At 38.6% G+C, this 19,900-nt stretch overlaps 1 protein-coding gene across 1 annotated transcript in view; it reads left to right on the top strand.

The window, feature by feature from the left end:
- The window catches only part of ELAPOR2 (endosome-lysosome associated apoptosis and autophagy regulator family member 2), a gene marked incomplete at its 3' end in the record, with an annotated part of 288,322 nt that overhangs the window by 208,840 nt on the left and 59,582 nt on the right, over window positions 1–19,900 (top strand). The window contains exons 7-9 of the mRNA XM_082846355.1: window positions 4,153–4,348; window positions 14,610–14,757; window positions 17,611–17,697. Coding sequence (XP_082702481.1) covers window positions 4,185–4,348; window positions 14,610–14,757; window positions 17,611–17,697 — 399 coding nt within the window. The 5' untranslated portion in view covers window positions 4,153–4,184. The remainder of the gene's footprint in view (window positions 1–4,152; window positions 4,349–14,609; window positions 14,758–17,610; window positions 17,698–19,900) is intronic.

Genomic DNA, 19,900 nt, shown 5'->3' with positions numbered 1-19,900 from the left:
TGGATGGACCTAGAGATTATCATACTAAGTGAAATAAGTCAGAGAGAAAGACAGATCCTATACATATCATATCACTTACATATGGAATCTAAAATATGACACAAATGAACTTATTTATAAAACAGAAACAGACATAGAAAACAAATTTATGGTTACCAAAGGCAAAAGGGGATGAGGGAGGAATAAATTAGGAGTTTGGGATTAGCAGATACAAACTACTATATATGAAATAGATAACCAGCAAGGTCCTACTGTATAGTACAGGGAACTATATTCAGTGTCCTATAATAAACCATAATGGAAAAGAATATGAAAAAGAATGTGTATATACGTATAACTGAGTCACTTTGCTGTACACCAGACACTAACGAAACGTTGTAAATCAACTATATTTTAATTTTAAAAAGTCTTATGTTGTACTGTAAGCGAATTCAAATGAAGAGTATAGTCCTTAATATTATAAAAGCCCTTCTAATTCAACTAAAAACCAAAGGCCAAGAAAGCAGAGTCCAGGTAGAAAGTAGCTGTGGGTAGGACAGAAGGTATAAGAAAAGGAAAAGCTGGTCCTCGTTGATGCCTGCCTGAAGAGGTCGGTAGGGCCGTGTTGACATCATCTCATGGAGTAAATTGTGTTTAATAAGAACGTGTGGCTCTTCCTTTCCTTTGACATGTGGCTCTAGAGCTGGCTTCCAGGGTGGAAAAAAAGATTGAGGAGGAAGCAATAATTAAAATACAAAAAGCTGTAGACTCTTTAGCTCCTCTGTATTACTAAAGGCCCTATAGCTATTCACCTAACTTTGACCATGTAATTATTCTAAAGAGATGTAAAATCATCAATCCAGTGGCAGAATTCTGATTGTCCCAGACTCCTGAATTATATTATTAATAATTGCAGCTAACAATTATTATGCTTTATGTCAGGCACACTGCTAAATGTTTTATATGGAATATCTCATTTACTCCCAAAACTTTTGGAGATAGATATTACTGTTATTTTCCTTTTATAGGTGTGGACATTGAGGCATATGGAAGTTAGTAACTTGCTAAAATATTTCATAAATGTGTGTGTCTCAGCTATAATATATTAAAAATTTCATAAGATACCTGGGGGTAGGGAATTGTTATTGCTTTATAATGCACATTTCAAGACAGCAAATGAAGAAAGATGTGAAATATAATAATGAATTAATTTGACATTACATGCCCTTTTTGCATTGATTATAATAATTATTGCTTGAATTGAATTTTCTTGGCATATGAGTTTTGGAATCAGAGAGCTAAATTTGAATATCATCTTTGCCACTTGTTAATTGGATAATTTTCTGATAGGGTTATTTAAATGTACTGTGTGTCAATTTCTGCTTCTGGCGAATGGGCATAGTATCTTCCTCCTTCACAGATCTATTAAAACACATCAATCCTGATTATTCATGGATTCCGTATTTGCAAATTTACCTACCTTAAAAAATTTATTTGTAACTCTCAAATCAGTCCATGTAATACTTTCACTGCCATTTGCAGACATGTACAGAGCAGTAAAAATGAGTCACCCGACCATGTGGTCCCAGCTGAGGTTGAAGACAGTGACAGGCTGCCTCCTTATTTCATCTCGCATACTGCCAACAGTGTCGTTTGCACAGTCTATTTAATGCCATGTTTTTTGCATTCTTAGGCTTTTTATTGGTGATCTTACTGTTTAAAATAGTGCTGAAGTGCTGGCTAGTGATCCTAAGTGCAAGAAGGCTGCCCCTTGCCTTTTGGAGAAAATTCACGTGTTAAATAAGCTTAGTTCAAGTATAAGTATTAGTGCCGTGGGCCATAAGTTTAATGTTGATGAATCAACAATATATTTTAAATAAGATGTTTTCCGGCTGAAAAACCCGTGAAACAAGATATTGATGAAGGTGATACTGTGACTTGTTGATGAAGATATTGTGACTAGAGAATCATAGGAGCCTAAGCCTGTATTTTCCCCAGGAGCAGTGGTTCATTATTTGCCAGTTTAGTTTTCACGATAACTTTGTATAACTACTGTGAGTAAAAAGAATTGGCTGTGTTGTACTCAATACATTTACTGTTAACGTTATCTCTCAGTTTTCCTTCTGACCTTAGATAAATACCTCCGAAAGAGTTGGCGATATTCTTCATGACTTTAAAGGGCAACGGGCACTCTCTGAAATAACACAAACACAATCATCTCCTTTTTAGAGTCTAGGGTCCCTTTTAACAACTTATCATAAAAAGCTACTTCTTACTATTTAAGTTAAAAGTTCAGTTTTGGACACTAGACTAAACTGTCTTCAAAGATAACTTTGTTTTATCAGAAAGTAAATATTTTCGGTTTGGCAGGCAGTGCAGTCTCTCACAGCTATTCACCTCTGCCACTGTGGTGTGAAAGTAGCTATAGACAATATGTGTATGAACGGTTATGACTGTGTTTCAATAAAACTTTATTTACAAAAACAGGTAGCAGGCCGGATTTGGCCTGTGAGCTCTAGTTTGCTGACCCTTGATTTAGTGTAATGTGGGCTCTTGTTTTATGGTATTGTTTATCAGTTTTCTAGAAGACCTATAAACCATAAAAAGTAAAATAAATTTTTTTCTATAACTGTTTCTTTCTTAGTACGTCGTAGTGATCATAATCACGTGTTGTGAGCATTTATTAAAGGCAGGGCACTGTGCTAACCACTTTATACTGTTTTTTAGTTTCTCGTTATAGCTCTATCAGGCAGCACTATGATTATTATCTTATTTTTTCTGAGATAGAAACTGAGGCCTGGAGAGGTGACGTATCTCACTCAAGGTCACAGATTTAGGGAGTGGTACAACTTGACCCCAAGATAGTTTTGACCTTATAGCCAGCATGCAATACTTTTTGCCTAACCTTTCCTTATTTTCTGATGTTCTGCTAATTTAGGGATGTTGATTTGAGGGTTAGAAATGCATTGTACAGCATCTTAAGCTTTTCTGAAGAAAAACATTTATTCCGTGGATAAGTAAGTAGATGACTGTGGGTTTTAGCTCTATTTCTTTAATTCGTTTTTTCAAAATTAGCTTGTTTTATTTCTTGTTACATTTCCAAATGTATTCTAAAAGGGAGTTTACCTAAATGTGAAGTTTTGCTGCTTCGCTCTCTGCTGGGAGATTTGTTTTTCTTCATTGGATAATTTAGAGGTCTTATTTTGTTCTTGTTTCTTTAATATCCTGATTAAAGGATTAGAAAGCTCTTTGCTACGTTTGAGTGACTAATACTGCTCTGAGCACAGAGCCACACTCTTGGGGGACATAGATTTGCATTTGCTGAATGAATTAAAAACTTAGCGGCAGAATTGCCATCTTTTCCATAACTGTGTCAGCTGTCCTGCACATTGCCTGTGGCTGCTGTTTTCTGGCTCTAGTTCTGAGCATTAGCACAGAACTTGACATCATCAGTAAAAAGAAGGAGGTTGTGGAAATGACTCAGTGGGAGTCGTGAATAGTGAAAACATGGATTCGTGGTGGAGATATTTGTTTAGCTATTGCATGTGAAGCACTACCCTCTCATTATCCCCGTTAAGTTTATCTCACAAACTGGTTCAGCCTTTTATTTGCACTCAGCATTTGCCCGGTACAATTAGGAATTCAAAAATAACAATGATCCTTGCTTTCTGGAAGCTTGAAGTCTCACATCAATTGATAAGTGGTATCTATCTATCCATCCATCCGTCTGTCTATCTTTAAGGGGGGTATTATGAGAAGAGTATTGTAGGAGCACAGAGAGAGGCACAGTTGACTGCCTGGTGGGGTAAGGCCCCACCTTCTGTTCTGAAGAGGGTCGTTTTTTGACTTAGGAACAGGAGTTTTCCAGGTGAGCAGGTGCGTTGGTCAGCATCTCCGAAGAAAGACCACAACGGCGAGAAAGAGGATGAAATATTCTGGGAGTGATAAGAATTTTGTTATGGTTGGAAGAGAATGGGTCAAGGGATGAGCCTGGTAAAATAGGTCGGGCTCAGACTGTGAAGTGCATGTAGTGATAAGGGAGACTTTGGAAAGCTTTAATTAGGGTGTGACCTGATCAGAGCTTTATAAAAATAATGCTGGTGACAGTGTGAAGGGGAGGAAATTGCTGGGGGGTGTGATGACTAATAGATTATACATTCTTCTGCCTTCCAGCTTTCTCCTGTGCTTCTGGGGAGTATCTAGAAATGAAGAATCAGGTATGCAGTAAGTGTGGTGAAGGCACCTACTCCTTGGGCAGTGGCATCAAATTTGATGAATGGGATGAATTGCCGGCAGGATTTTCCAACGTTGCAACATTCATGGACACTGTGGTCGGCCCTTCTGACAGCAGGCCAGATGGCTGTAACAAGTAAGAATCCAAAGGAGCCTTGAGAAGGGTGTGGTTGCTCTTTTCCAGAAAGATGTTGAGGATAATCTTGGTAGTGATTGGGATTATAGATAAACTAATTGCAAATAGTCACAGTTTTTTTTTAACAGTCCTTATGAATAATGTAGCTGAACTTTCATGAGGTTAAAATAGTTGCTCTTAGGACATAATAGATACTGTACGCAAAAAATTCAATAAAGCTATTAAGAAAACAAGTTAATTTTCTAATAATACATTTATAACTATATTAAAGTCAGTGGTGTTTCTACAAACCCTTCTGTAATTTTAATGAATAACTTCAATGTTTTTTCTTTTCCCCTGAGAGGAAAAATGTATAACCTTCATTTTGACACTTGACTGTCTCCGGTTACAGAGTGGGTTAAAAACCTAAAGTGGAAAGCACCTTTACTTAATTTCCACCTTTTTAATAGGAGATTATTAGGTTTGCCTGTGACAACACTGGAGGAACGATAAACTGTTTTGAAAAAACACAAAATGTTTATCTTTGGGCTGTTACCCTTCCTGTTTTCTTGTATTGACTATGTAACATTCCCCTTTCAGGTGGCCATGTTTAGGAGAATTTAACTTTAGGCCTCGGGCTGCCTTCTGACAAGGATGGTTTCTCACGACTCAGTATTTTTACTCTGAGCTAAAGATGCTGGGGAATTATTTAGCTGTGATAACAGATGTGTTTTCTCCTCCCTCGTTCCTACCTTCCCTCCATTCCCCCTTGCTTTATATAGCTGTCTCTCTGTCTGCCGGTTGATATTTTTACTCTTCTGATAACAGTCATTTCATCACATAGGGCTGTGACGTTAGATAGCATTAACAGAATTGTTATATCTAATAATTCTAACTGTGTATAAAATGTATATGTGCGTATATACACACGTACGTATGTGTATATGTACACACGTGCATACCCTGTTGACCCATGAACGATGTGGGAGTCATGGGTGCCGATCCTCCTTTGAGTTGAAAATCCACTTATAACTTAACAGTTGGCTTTTCGTATCCACCCTTCGGCATCTGGCGGTTCAGCCAACCATGGATCAAGTAGTACTGTAATGTGTCTTCGGTGAAAATAATCTGCGTATAATTGGACCCGTGCAGTTCAAGATGTATATTTACGTATGTACATACACACACACACACACACACAAGCATCCCCTGCTTTTCCCAAGATTGCTTTATATCATTTCGCTTTTATGAAAAACCTATATTAGTACCTGTTTTGGCTAACCAAAAGAAATCTGAAGAGGATTTTCGCTTTTACAAAAAAAAAAAAAAAAAAAAAAGGGCAAAAAGCAAAAATACTGAATACTGTTCAGCGTTGGTTTGGCAGCAAGGGAGGCTGTCATAGCGGCAGTGTGCACCATGGGCAGCGAGAGTGGCACCACCAAGCTCTCTCCTGGAGCTGCATGCAGCATCTCAGCATCAAGCCACCGTAACTTTGAACTGTGTCTGGGATCTATGCTTTATCTTGATTTATTTTGTAAATCCATTAGTAAGATGTGTCGTAAGGTAATTGCTTCTTTGCTTTGCGCCATTTCAGCTTACGAAAGGTTTCATAGGAACACTGTACTTTTGTGTAACGGGGGAAACGTGTGTGTGTATAATTTAATTCAATTTTTTTAAATAAAAGAGTTCCTTAGGGGAAGGTAGTAGTAGGATGTTATGAGATCTCACATCTGTGTCTTGGTGGGCAGGAGATATTGTGTGGCTTCTTTTTCTAATTCCAATAAATTTGGAATTGTTTATTCATTAAAGAGATTGAATGATAAGCAGAAATTGTTCAGTGTATTGAGTATAACTGTCTCAGTGTAAATTTCAGCCTGTTGCTTTTTCGCTTATCTCCCTTCCTCCCTCCCTCCTTTTTTCCTTTCTTCCTTTTTTCCGTCCACCCAATATTGTATTCTTTTTTAAAAAAATTAATTAATTTATTTTTGGCCGTGTTGGGTCTTCATTTCTGTGCGAGGACTTTCTCTAGTTGTGGCAAGCAGGGGCCACTCTTCATCACGGCGCGCGGGCCTCTCACTATCGCGGCCTCTCTTGTTGCAGAGCACAGGCTCCAGATGCGCAGGCTCAGTAGTTGTGGCTCACGGACCTAGTTGCTCCGCGGCATGTGGGATCTTCCCAGACCAGGGCTCGAACCCGTGTGCCCTGCACTAGCAGGCAGACTCTCAACCACTGCTCAACCAGGGAAGCCCCCAATATTGTATTCTTTTTACTTCTTTTTAGTTGCTTGGGTCATATGGAAAGATGTTCATTGACCTTTATAAGAAACTGACTAAGAGCTTTTCAAAATGGTTGTAGCATTAGAGTCCAGCAGTGCATTTGAATTCTAGTTGTTGTACATATTTACCAACATTTGCATTGTCAGGTCTTGTTTTATTTTAGTCTTTCTAAGTGTGCGTATGAGAAATAGTATCTCCTTGTGGCTTTTATTTGCATTTCCCTTCTTTATAAAGGTGTTGAGCACTATTCATGTCTGTCCATTGTCCATATGTTGTGTGTGTGTGTGTGTGTGTGTGTGTGTGTGTGAAGTGTCAAAATGTTTTACCCATTTGCTATTTTTGGGGGGTCACTTTATTATTGAGCTGTAGGAGTTCTTTGTGTATGCTAGACATGAGATCATGTCATGAATATATTTACATAATATTTAACATGTACACATACGCATGCAGAAATCCATGTATGTGTGTGTAATATTTCCTTCTGTCTGTAGCTTTTGCCTTTTCATTTTCTCAATGGTGTCCTAGGATAAAAGTTTAACATTTGAAAAAGTACAATTTATCACTGTTTTCTGTTATGGTTAGTGTTTTTATATCTTCAGATATCTTACAAAGGCCACAAATTACAATATCTATTCTTAAAGTGTTATTAGCGTTATTATTGTACTTTTATATAATATGTAAGTTTTATGTAATATGTAAAGTTTTACACTGTGTAGTTCCCTTTACACCCTCATCTTTGAACTATGATTATATATTATATTTAGGAACACATTATAAACCCAATAATACAATGAAATGTTTTAAAAAGAATCAGTTGATGGGACTTCCCTAGTGGTGCAGTGGTTAAGAATCTGCCTGCCAGTGCAGGGGACACGGGTTTGAGCCCTGGTCTGGGAAGATCCCACATACCACAGAGCACCTAAGCCTGTGTGCCACAACTACTGAGCCTCTGCTCTAGAGCCCGCGAGCCACAACCACTGAAGCTTGTGTGCCTAGAGCCCGTGCTCCACAACAAGGAAAGCCACCGCAATGAAAAGCCCGCGCACTGCAATGAAGAATAGCCCCTGCTTGCCACAACTAGAGAAAGCCCTAACGCAGCAACGAAGACCCAACACAGCCAAAAATAAATTAATTAATTAAACAAAATCAGTTGTTTTTTAAAAAACTTAAGAGATAAAAATATGCTTATCTACATATTTTTTTTTTTTTAACATCTTTATTGGAGCATAATTGCTTTACAATGGTATGTCAGTCTCAGCTTCACAACAAAATGAATCAGTTATATATATACATATATTCCCATATCTCTTCCCGCTTGCGTCTCCCTCCCTCCCACCCTCCCTATCCCACCCCTCCAGGCGGTCACAAAGCACCGAGCTGATCTCCCTGTGCTATGCGGCTGCTTCCAACTAGCTATCTACCTTACGTTTGGTAGTGTATATATGTCCATGCCTCTTTATCGCTTTGTCACCGTTTACCCTTCCCCCTCCCCATAGCCTCAAGTCCATTCTCTAGTAAGTCTGTGTCTTTATTCCTGTTTCACCCCTAGGTTTTTCATGACATTTTTTTTTTAAATTCCATATATATGTGTTAGCATACGGTATTTGTCTCTCTCTTTCTGACTTACTTCACTCTGTATGACAGACTCTAGGTCTATCCACCTCATTACAAATAGCTCAATTTCGTCTCTTTTTATGGCTGAGTAATATTCCATTGTATATATGTGCCACATCTTCTTTATCCATTCATCCGATGATGGACACTTAGGTTGTTTCCATCTCTGGGCTATTGTAAATAGAGCTGCAATGAACATTTTGGTACATGACTCTTTTTGAATTATGGTTTTCTCAGGGTATATGCCCAGTAGTGGGATTGCTGGGTCATATGGTAGTTCTATTTGTAGCTTTTTAAGGAACCTCCATACTGTTCTCCACAGTGGCTGTATCAATTTACATTCCCACCAACAGTGTAAGAGGGTTCCCTTTTCTCCACACCCTCTCCAGCATTTATTGTTTCTAGATTTTTTGATGATGGCCATTCTGACTGGTGTGAGATGATATCTCATTGTAGTTTTGATTTGCATTTCTCTCATGATTAGTGATGTTGAGCATTCTTTCATGTGTTTGTTGGCACTCTGTATATCTTCTTTGGAGAAATGACTATTTAGGTCTTCTGCCCATTTTTGGATTGGGTTGTTTGTTTTTTTGTTATTAAGCTGCATGAGCTGCTTATAAATTTTGGAGATCAATCCTTTGTCAGTTGCTTCATTTGCAAATATTTTCTCCCATTCTGAGGGTTGTCTTTTGGTCTTCTTTATGGTTTCCTTTGCTGCGCAAAAGCTTTTAAGTTTCATTAGGTCCCATTTGTTTACTCTTCTTTTTATTTCCATTTCTCTAGGAGGTGGGTCAAAAAGGACCTTGCTGTGATTTATGTCATAGAGTGTTCTGCCTATGTTTTCCTCTAAGAGTTTGATAGTTTCTGGCCTTACATTTAGGTCTTTAATCCACTTTGAGCTTATTTTTGTGTACGGTGTTAGGGAGTGATCTAATTTCATACTTTTACATGTAGCTGTCCAGTTTTCCCAGCACCACTTATTGAATAGGCTGTCCTTTCTCCACTGTACATTTCTGCCTCCTTTGTCAAAGATAAGGTGACCATATGTGCGTGGGTTTATCTCTGGGCTTTCTATCCTGTTCCATTGATCTATCTTTCTGTTTTTGTGCCAGTACCATACCGTCTTGATAACTGTAGCTTTGTAGTATAGTCTGAAGTCTGGGAGCCTGATTCCTCCAGTTCCTTCTTTCGTTCTCAAGATTGCTTTGGCTATTCGGGGTCTTTTGTGTTTCCATACAAATTGCAAAATTTTTTGTTCTAGTTCTGTGAAAAATGCCAGTGGTAGTTTGATAGGGATTGCATTGAATCTATAGATTGCTTTCGGTAGTAGAGTCATTTTCACAATGTTGATTCTTCCAATCCAAGAACATGGTATATCTCTCCATCTATTTGTATCATCTTTAATTTCTTTCATCAGTGTCTTATAATTTTCTGCATACAGATCTTTTGTCTCCTTAGGTAGGTTTATTCCTAGATATTTTATTCTTTTTGTTGCAATGGTAAATGGGAGTGTTTTCTTGATTTCAATTTCAGATTTTTCATCATTAGTATATAGGAATGCCAGAGATTTCTGTGCATTAATTTTGTATCCTGCCACTTTACCAAATTCATTGATTAGCTCTAGTAGTTTTCTGGTAGCATCTTTAGGGTTCTCTATGTATAGGATCATGTCATCTGCAAACAGTGACAGCTTTACTTCTTCTTTTCCGATTTGGATTCCTTTTATTTCCTTTTCTTCTCTGATTGCTGTGGCTAAAACTTCCAAAACTATGTTGAATAAGAGTGGTGAGAGTGGGCAACCTTGTCTTGTTCCTGATCTTAGTGGAAATGCTTTCAGTTTTTCACCATTGAGGATGATGTTTGCTGTGGGCTTGTCATATATGGCCTTTATTATGTTGAGGAAAGTTCCCTCTATGCCTACTTTCTGCAGGGTTTTTATCATAAATGGGTGTTGAATTTTGTCAAAAGCTTTCTCTGCATCTATTGAGATGATCATATGGTTTTTCTCCTTCAGTTTGTTAATATGGTTTATCACATTGATAGATTTGCGTATATTGAAGAATCCTTGCATTCCTGGAATAAACCCCACTTGATCATGGTGTATGATCTTTTTAATGTGCTGTTGGATTCTGTTTGCTAGTATTTTGTTGAGGATTTTTGCATCTATGTTCATCAGTGATATTGGCCTGTAGTTTTCTTTCTTTGTGACATCCTTGTCTGGTTTTGGTATCAAGGTGATGGTGGCCTCGTAGAAGGAGTTTGGGAGTGTTCCTCCCTCTGCTATATTTTGGAAGAGTTTGAGAAGGATAGGTGTTAGCTCTTCTCTAAATGTTTGATAGAATTCGCCTGTGAAGCCATCTGGTCCTGGGCTTTTCTTTGTTGGAAGATTTTTAATCACAGTTTCAATTTCAGTGCTTGTGATTGGTCTGTTCATATTTTCTATTTCTTCCTGATTCAGTCTTGGCAGGTTGGGCCTTTCTAAGAATTTGTCCATTTCTTCCAGATTGTCCATTTTATTGGCATAGAGTTGCTTGTAGTAATCTCTCATGATCTCTTTTATTTCTGCAGTGTCAGTTGTTACCTCTCCTTTTTCATTTCTAATTCTATTGATTTGGGTCTTCTCCCTTTTTTTCTTGATGAGTCTGGCTAGTGGTTTATCTATTTTGTTTATCTTCTCAAAGAACCAGCTTTTAGTTTTATTGATCTTTGCTATTGTTTCCTTCATTTCTTTTTCATTTATTTCTGATCTGATTTTTATGATTTCTTTCCTTCTGCTAGCTTTGGGGTTTTTTTGTTCTTCTTTCTCTAATTGCTTGAGATGCAAGGTTAGGTTGTTTATTCGAGATGCTTCCTGCTTCTTAAGGTGGGCTTGTATTGCTATAAACTTCCCCCTTAGAACTGCTTTTGCTGCATCCCACAGGTTTTGGGTCGTTGTGTCTCCATTGTCATTTGTTTCTAGGTATTTTTTGATTTCCTCTTTGATTTCTTCAGTGATATCTTCATTATTAAGTAGTGTATTGTTTAGCCTCCATGTGTTTGTATTTTTTACAGATCTTTTCCTGTAATTGATATCTAGTCTCATGGCATTGTGGTCAGAAAAGATACTTGATACAATTTCAATTTTCTTAAATTTACCAAGGCTTGATTTGTGACCCAAGATATGATCTATCCTGGAGAATGTTCCATGAGCACTTGAGAAAAATGTGTATTCTGTTGTTTTTGGATGGAATGTCCTATAAATATCAATTAACTCCATCTCGTTTAATGTATCATTTAAAGCTTGTGTTTCCTTATTTATTTTCATTTTGGATGATCTGTCCATTGGTGAAAGTGGGGTGTTAATTATCTACATATTTACTATTATTGGTGCTCTTTCCTCCTGTATATAGGTTGGCATGTATATCCAGTATTATTTTTTTCATCCTGTAAAATTTTCTTTATCATTTCTTGTAATGCAGGTCTGCTGCTCACAAATTCTCTCAGCTTTTTTTTGTTTAACCTAAAAATATCTTTATTTTAGCATCAACTTTGAAGAATATTTTGTTGGACGTATGACTCTGGGCTTTTACTTTTCCCTTTCCATGCTTTAAAGATGTTCCATTACCTCTGAATCTCTCCCTTGTTTGTGATAAAAAAAAAAATTAGCTGTATTTTGTATGGTTAGTTCCCTTCTATGTAATGGTTTTTAGTTCCCTGACTACTTACAAAATGTTCTCTATATCTTTGCTGTTCAACAGTTTGACTGTGATGGTGTGGTTTTCTTTGTATTTACTCTGCTTGAGGTTCACTGAGCTTCTTGATTTGTAGGTTGATATTGTCACCAAATTTGAGAATTATGTTAACCACTATTTCACCAGTAACGTTTTTCTGCCCCTTTCTCTCCCTCTTTTCCTTCTATGATTCCAATTACGTGTATGTTAGGCCACTTGGTGTTGTCCAAAAGTCACTGAGCCTCTATTTTTTTCCCAATTTTTTTCTCTTAGACTTCAGATTACATAGTTTCTATTGCTGTGTCATTGACTATTTCTTTTGCAGTCTCAAACTTGATCTTAAGGTCATCTGTTGAATTTTCAATTTCATGTATTGTAATTTTCAGTTCTAGAATTTACATTTAGTTTTACGAATGGTTCTTATTTCCCTTAAAATAGTTGAGATTCCTCATCCCTTCACTCACTGTATTTATCTTTTATTTGATGTTGTTGATTATATTTTGAAGAGCTGTCTTAAATACTTGTCTGTTTCTTTTGTTTTATTTTTTTAAATAAATTTATTTATTTTTATTTTTGGCTGCATTGGGTCTTTGTTGCTACGCATGGGCTTTCTCTAGTTGCGACGAGCGGGGGCTACTCTTCATTCTGGTGCACAGGCTTCTCATTGCCGTGGCTTCTCTTGTTGCGGAGCACAGGCTCTAGGCTCGCAGGCTTCAGTAGTTGTGGCACGTGGGCTCAGTAGTTGTGGCTCACAGGCTCTAGAGTGCAGGCTCAGTAGTTGTGGCACACAGGCTTCGTTGCTCTGTGGCATGTGGGATCTTCCCAGACCAGGGCTCGAACCCGTGTTCCCTGCATTGACAGGCGGATTCTTAACCACTGTGCCACCAGGGAAGCCCCTGTTTCTTCTGATTATATTTTTTCTCAATTAAGGGTCATACTCTCCCACTTCTTTGCATTCCTAGTAAATTTTTATTGTATCTGGGGCATCATGAATGTTAAGATGTAGGGAATGTGGATTATTTTTTTCTTTCATTTAAAAGGTGTTGGATTTTGTTCTGGAAGGCAGTTTATTTATGAGAAGAATGCCTTGATCTCGTCATGTCTGGTTTTAAAATTTTTTTTTAGGGTGTTTCGATATTGGTTTCACACTTAGTTCTAGGTCATGGTCTTTACTCTAGGGCAAGAGTTGGGCACACTGTGGCCTGTGGGCCCTCCCTCGGTTTCTGTAAGTAACGTTATATTGGAACACAGCTGCACTCATTTATTTATATATTGTCTATGGCTGCTTTTGAACTACAGTGGCCTAGTTAAACATTGCAGGAGAGACCAGATGATTCATAAAGCCAAAATTATTGACTCTCCGGCCCTTTATGAACAAGTTTGCTGATACCTACTCTAGGGTATGGCCCTTATTCCTGAAGTGTGGCAATTCTGGAATCTCAGATGAATGTCCAATGGGGTTATTAAGTTTCCTCCTTTCTGGCTGACCTGGAGCTCTAGCGACTCCCATAGAAGTGACCTCTCTGATTATGTCTTAGCTTTGCAATGGCTGTTCGCTGGTAGGCCTGCCCACTCCAGGTCCAAGCCCTAACCTTCAGAGAAACTCCATATGGACTTCTGGAGCCCCTGTTTTCTCTGCATCTCAGGCCTGAAAATTCCAGTTGTTTCAGCTGCCCCAAACATTCATCCCTGCTGCCTGGCTCAGTGAGATCACTGTGCTCTGCTTGGGTGCTATCTCCCAGTGCCATGGTCTGGAAAGTGTCCTGAAGAATGAGGTCAGGGTCAATTTGGGCTTTGTCTCATGTGTTTTCCTGCTCTCAGGAATCTCAGTCCTTCACTGCCTATTGTCAATGCCTGAACATGGCTCACGTGTTTTGTTTAGTTTACTAGATTGTTAAAGAAAAGGGCAAATCCAATACCAATTAGCGAGTCATGATGGGATGTGGAAGTCTCAGTCTTTCATTCAAATTTTTTTTTCTATTAGTAAAAAGAAAATAATTTGCCAAAATCTCACTTATCATCCAGATAGAAAGTTAAATTTGAAGAGAAAGATAATAAGTTGTGCTGTCATACGGTTTGGTTGGAAATTTTTTTTGGCCAAAAGTTGGCACGTGACTCATTATTGATTAAGAATTAGCTTATGGTTAGATTTACAACCCAGCTTTTGTTCACTAGTGTATTTTCTTAATATTTCATTTTATTTTTTAGATAAAATTTCTAATCAGACTTTTAGCTCTACTATGTATTATGACACTGTGATCTAGATTTTATTTAGGTTCACTTTAAATTGGCTTTTTCTAGGACAATATCTTCTCTCACAATCAAGGAACCCCTGCATTCCCCTGCCAAGTATATGTTTGTAAATAAAACTTTAGATATTGTTTGAGAGAATAACTCCATCTAAGCCAACTGGAATTAGTGATCATCTGTTTAGCAATCATATTTTTGGTGAAAAATAGCAGTTACATAGCAACTTGATTGTTTAACCATACCACCATTTAGGAAGTCATGTGTCACAAGAAACGAACCTTTTTCCAGCCATGCTATTGGCCTGTGAGTTCCACATGAGCTTCAGACCCCTCTGCTGTGCTTTGTCAATGGAACCGCTTTTAAATCTCAGTTACAGAACTTGTGAAAAAAGAGGTTTCTGAATGCTGACATGAAATGGTTTTGTTTCCACAGCTCTTCCTGGGTCCCTCGTGGAAATTACATAGAGTCTAATCGTGATGACTGCACGGTATCCTTGATCTACGCTGTGCACCTCAAGAAGTCGGGCTATGTTTTCTTTGAGTACCAGTATGTGGACAACAACATCTTCTTTGAGTTCTTTGTAAGGGCTTTTATATTCTAGAATTCACTTTTTAAGGGACATTCATATAAAATTTCTCTTAATCATTTGTTCCCATTCCATTGTATGCCTCCTTGGTTTTTGTGTTAAGTGAAGCTTTCAGTATGAAAAGAAGTGTTATTTTTTGTCTATAATATTTTCTGGTTAACATTGTTTCTTTTAACTTTGAGCTCTCACCTTGTAGAGTAACACTGGGCTTGTTTTTCGCTTTGGATGTGATTATTAGGCGACCGCTTGGTGGAGACTTTGTGTGACAGATATTTTCCCCAAGATTCATTAAAATTTTTTTTATAGCTACAGATGCTACTTTGTTTAAAAATATGTTTTTACCAATTTTAGTTTCTGTTTAAAAGGCTTTTTTTCTCTTTGCAATTTCAAATATTTGAGTTATTTAAGTGTACTCATGGGCAGTTAGGAGTGTCTGTGTCTTTCTGATTCTGCCGGTTTTGTACAATCCAATGGAATCAATGGATGAGATAGTTGATGTCTCTGACAAGAGATTAAATAACATTACAGAATATAGGAAAAAACAATAGTCTAACAGAATGGGCTGTTACCATGAAAATTATTTAACTATTTATATAAACTGTATCTAATCTTGCAAATATTCGTTGTGGCAGTGACTCAGATACTTGAGAAAAACTTCTCAGATTGACTTCTTAAACCAAAAAAAAGTGTGTGTTGTGCAGGCAACTGGGAAAATATCTTGTAAATGTTTCTGTGGTCCAGATTTCAGGAATAAATGTACTGATAATGCCAAAACAAATTTATATTGCTCTTGTTAATGGAAGTTTCTAAATCAGAAGTTTGCTAGGAAGAGGTATTTTCCATGAAGGTATGAGCCTTAGGCTCAAAGTCAAGAGATCCTGGCTCAGGTCCCAACTCTGCAATTGCTAGTTGTATGTTATTGGACAATTAAGTTAACTTTCTAGTCCTCAGCATTCCTTTCTGTAAAGTGGATCGTAGACAAGACCTTTCAAGAAGCCTCCCAGCTCTAAGGTCCTTTGATGAGTTTAAGATGTTAAGCAATATTCAAACAGATTGAGTTTTTAAGTTGCATTTTGTTTGTAAGATACTTCTCAGACTGAATGATTCTCTATTCCATTGGACATTTTTGCAATATTACTAAAATAAAGTTAAGAAGCAAGATAATTGTATAATTGTTAGAATAAGCATTGAGTTTTGTGTTGTCCATTAAGTCCTTTGAGAGTTGTCAGTAAAGGTACTCTTAAGGCATGAAAATTCACTACTTTCTCTCAATGATACCTTTGTTCTTCTGGATAGAGACTGAAAAGGGATGGTGAGTTCATGTTCCTTCTTTTACTGATGTTTCAGCTTTATAGGTTGCAGTTTATTGACTCAGAGGGTCAACACCTTATGGCCATCCTGCAAAATGGTTAGTGGAAAGAAATTGTCTGAAGACTGAAAGATGCAGATGCACCTGTGAACAGTTCATAATTGAAAGCAGTAAAGTATTTAATTTTAGGAGTCTGGGAGTTTCATTCAGCTCTCCCTTCCACACACACTTTTTTTTTTTTTTAAATGATGAAACTGAAATCTGGAGAGAATAAATGATTAGATCAAGGTTATACCTTTACTGGTCACTTTTAGAATACCAGGAGAACTCAGATCTGTAGAATGCCAAGAGAATGTCACGATAATCCATGATGTCTGGTATCAGCTGAAAAAAACCTTTCAGTTTATCTAAACATTGACCACCAAAGGTATATTCAGGGTTCCTATCTGTTTAAAAATGGCTTCCCACTTGCATTAGGATTGTCATTATGCTTACAACATAAACATGACATTTGAACTCAGTTAAAGCAGATGTCCTCAGGAGCAGTCAGTATTGTCTGGCATTTGGCTGTTGCAAGTATCTGTCTTCTAGTTAGTAAGTCTTTAGGAAATAACTTGTATGGAAATTTTTTTTTTTTTTTTTTTTGCGGTACGCGGGCCTCTCACTGTTGTGGCCTCTCCCGTTGCGGAGCACAGGCTCTGGACGCGCAGGCCCAGCGGCCATGGCTCACGGGCCCAGCCGCTCCGCGGCATGTGGGATCTTCCCGGACCGGGGCACGAACCCGTGTCCCCTGCATCGGCAGGCAGACTCTCAACCACTGCGCCACCAGGGAAGCCCAAGATGGCCAAATTTTTGATGTCTAGGTATTCTTCACAGGCCTGGAAGAGTATGTCCCCACTCCTAGGTATTTGGGAAGAATTGTCTGAAAAGCACAAAGTATTTGGTGCTAAAGATATTAGCTGTATTCATTTGCTCTGGCATAGAATATCATTAACATCTGTCCCCAGATACCAGCTGGGGGCTTTGACTTTGGCTGTAGCCACTTACCTATACACATTTGGGTTAAGTCCCGGGGAAAGGAAGACAAAGCAAATTTCATTTATTTATTAATTTAAAAATTTAACAGCCCCAAATCTTATAAAAATAAACTTGATTTTTATACTTTCGGGCCTGCCTGGTGAATGCAAGCTTTTACATTTTTGTGATGACTTTTTCCCCTTTATGTGGATTTTCAGTGCTAACTCTCTCTCCCTCTGCCTCTGCCGCTCCTGCTTAGCAGCCCCCGCCGCCCCCGCCTTCTTAGTGGCCTAGTCTTTTTGTTACAGTAATGAGGGTGGTTTACTTAGAACTACTAACTCATATGCAGTTTTCACTTAGGCTCCAGAGGTCTTGGCACGTTTACTTGTTGAGAATTACTCATGGCCATTGTTTTGTAGACTTTGAAAGAAGCTCTTGCAGCCTGTCCTGTGCTGAGTAACAAGTTTAATTAAAGCCATCATTCAAGAAGCTTTACTGGGGCCCTTGTGTTTATTCCACAGATTCAAAATGATCAGTGCCAGGAGATGGACACCACTGCTGACAAGTGGGTAAAACTCACCGACAGTGGAGTGTGGGGCTCTCATTCTGTAAGTTTCTCTCTGTCCTCCGCTTCCCACCAACCCCATCCTTCTCCTTCCTGCCTTTTCCCAACCTTTTTTTTTTTTTTTCTGGTACGCGGGCCTCTCACTGTTGTGGCCTCTCCCGTTGCGGAGCACAGGCTCCGGACGCGCAGGCTCAGCGGCCATGGCTCACGGGCCCAGCCGCTCCGTGGCTTGTGGGATCTTCCCGGACCGGGGCACGAACCCATGTCTCCTGCATCGGCAGGCGGACTCTCAACCACTGTGCCACCAGGGAAGCCCTTTCCTGCCTTTCTTTTTCTTCTTCGCTCCCTCTTCCTGCTCTTTCCCATCACACTCCAACTCTCCTCCTTTTAAAAGGGGCATTAATAGGAAGGAAGTCTACTCAAAAGTAATATACAGAACCTCTGAGTATGTAAGTTTACAGATGTGGCAATCACATGAAAGAGAATCAGTGACTCTTGGCATTGGAAGGGTCCTTGAGTTTCTTTCATCCAACTTTCTCTGCAGTCTCCCCAACAAATGATTTTCAAGCTTGTCTTGTTGGGGACTGTGCTGACCCCATTGTTGGACAGCTCTGCATATTACAAAATTCATCCATGTCTGGAGCTGAAACCTGCTTTCTGTCTGTCTATTCATCACTCATTGTTCAAAGTTCTACCCTTTCTGGTTGTGTCTGGTAGACTAACTACTTATTTCTTTAAGGACAACTCTAAGTGCTTGAAGGCAATTATCAGGTAACACAGTCTCTGAATCTATTATTGTTTGAGGCCTTTGGAGTGAGACATGGATTTAAAATCTAACTTTGGTTTACAGTAGTTGTGTTTCTTTAGGCAATTGGCTTCGTCTCTTTGATGGTTCATAAGAGAAATGGAACCAATCTTGCAGAGTTAAATGAGATGATATATGGGGAGGGCCTAGTGTGGTGCCTGCAGTGTAGATTGGACACTGTTTCAATAAGTGACCACCCATCCTTGCCTTTGTGTTGTAGCAGGTACCTCATCCTTTTTTGTTTTTTTTTGAAAAAAAAAATTTTTTTTTCTGTATTGGGTGTTTTTTGCTGCATGCGGGCTTTCTCTAGTTGCGGCGAGCAGGGGGCTACTCTTCCTTGTGGTGGGAGGGCTTCTCACTGCGGTGGCTTTTCTTGTTGTGGAGCACGGGTTCTAGTTGCGCATGCTTCAGTAGTTGCAGCATGCGGGCTCAGTAGTTGTGGTTTGTGGGCTGTAGAGCACAGGCCCAGTAATTGTGGCACACGGGCTTAGTTGCTCTGTGGCATGTGGGATCTTCCCGGCCCATGGATTGAACCTGTGTCCCGTGCATTGGCAGGCGGATTCTTAACCAGTGCGCCAACAGGGAAGTCCAGGTACCTCATTGTTGAGTGATTAATATCATGCACCCTTTCAGAGTACTTTTTCGATCTGTATGCCTGGAAGTGATATTAGTACCACTTAAGATCCATCCACCTAAGCATTCAGTCCGCTGGGCTTTGAAGGTACAAGTAACCCTTGCCAAGAAATATGCTTTCTTCACTTACAAAGACTTAACACAAAGGAAAGTACTTAACACACTACTTCTCTGAATCTCTGGCAGGGTGAAGTAGTCAGATACGTTTTAATTTTCTACTGCTTGAATTTGGCCAGCCAGAGACTGCATAGAAGAGTAGGGTGGCAAATGAGAAAGCAAGGCACCCTTAACATTAGTTTACTTGACGGAATCAGCATGAAATTGATCAGAAAAGTATTTTGATTTATAAATATAAAAATGCTCTGGTGGCAGAGGAAGCAAATATTAGACGTGGTATCATTTAAGTTCTGGAGTCATAGAGTTGAATCGGGTTATTCTATAAGAATAGTCCTATTTTTCTCTTGTTGCTGTTGCAGTGTTTTTTGTTAAGTAATTTTAAAATGAAGCAAACTCATTCTGTTACCTTTTTTGTTTTCAGAGCCCAAAGATCTACTTATGACTAGTGGCAGCCAATCAATATGTAATTGGGCCAAGTGCCTTTCACTGTCTAAAATGAGTCCCTTTGAAATATAAACCAAGACTTCATGCAAATGATTGGAAGATCATTTTATCTTTTATCATGCTTGAAGAATTTTCTTTTCCTTTTATCATTACTATATTTTGGGGGTTGGCAAACTATTTATTTTTAGAATTGAAGCAGAGCTTAGGTCTCAGTTAACAGTAGATTTAAATTTGTGGGTTCCATTTC

Source organism: Leucopleurus acutus (genome assembly GCF_964270905.1).
Source record: "Leucopleurus acutus genome assembly, chromosome: 9".
Lineage (NCBI taxonomy): Eukaryota > Metazoa > Chordata > Mammalia > Artiodactyla > Delphinidae > Leucopleurus > Leucopleurus acutus.
This window is presented reverse-complemented; position numbering and strand designations above follow the sequence as displayed.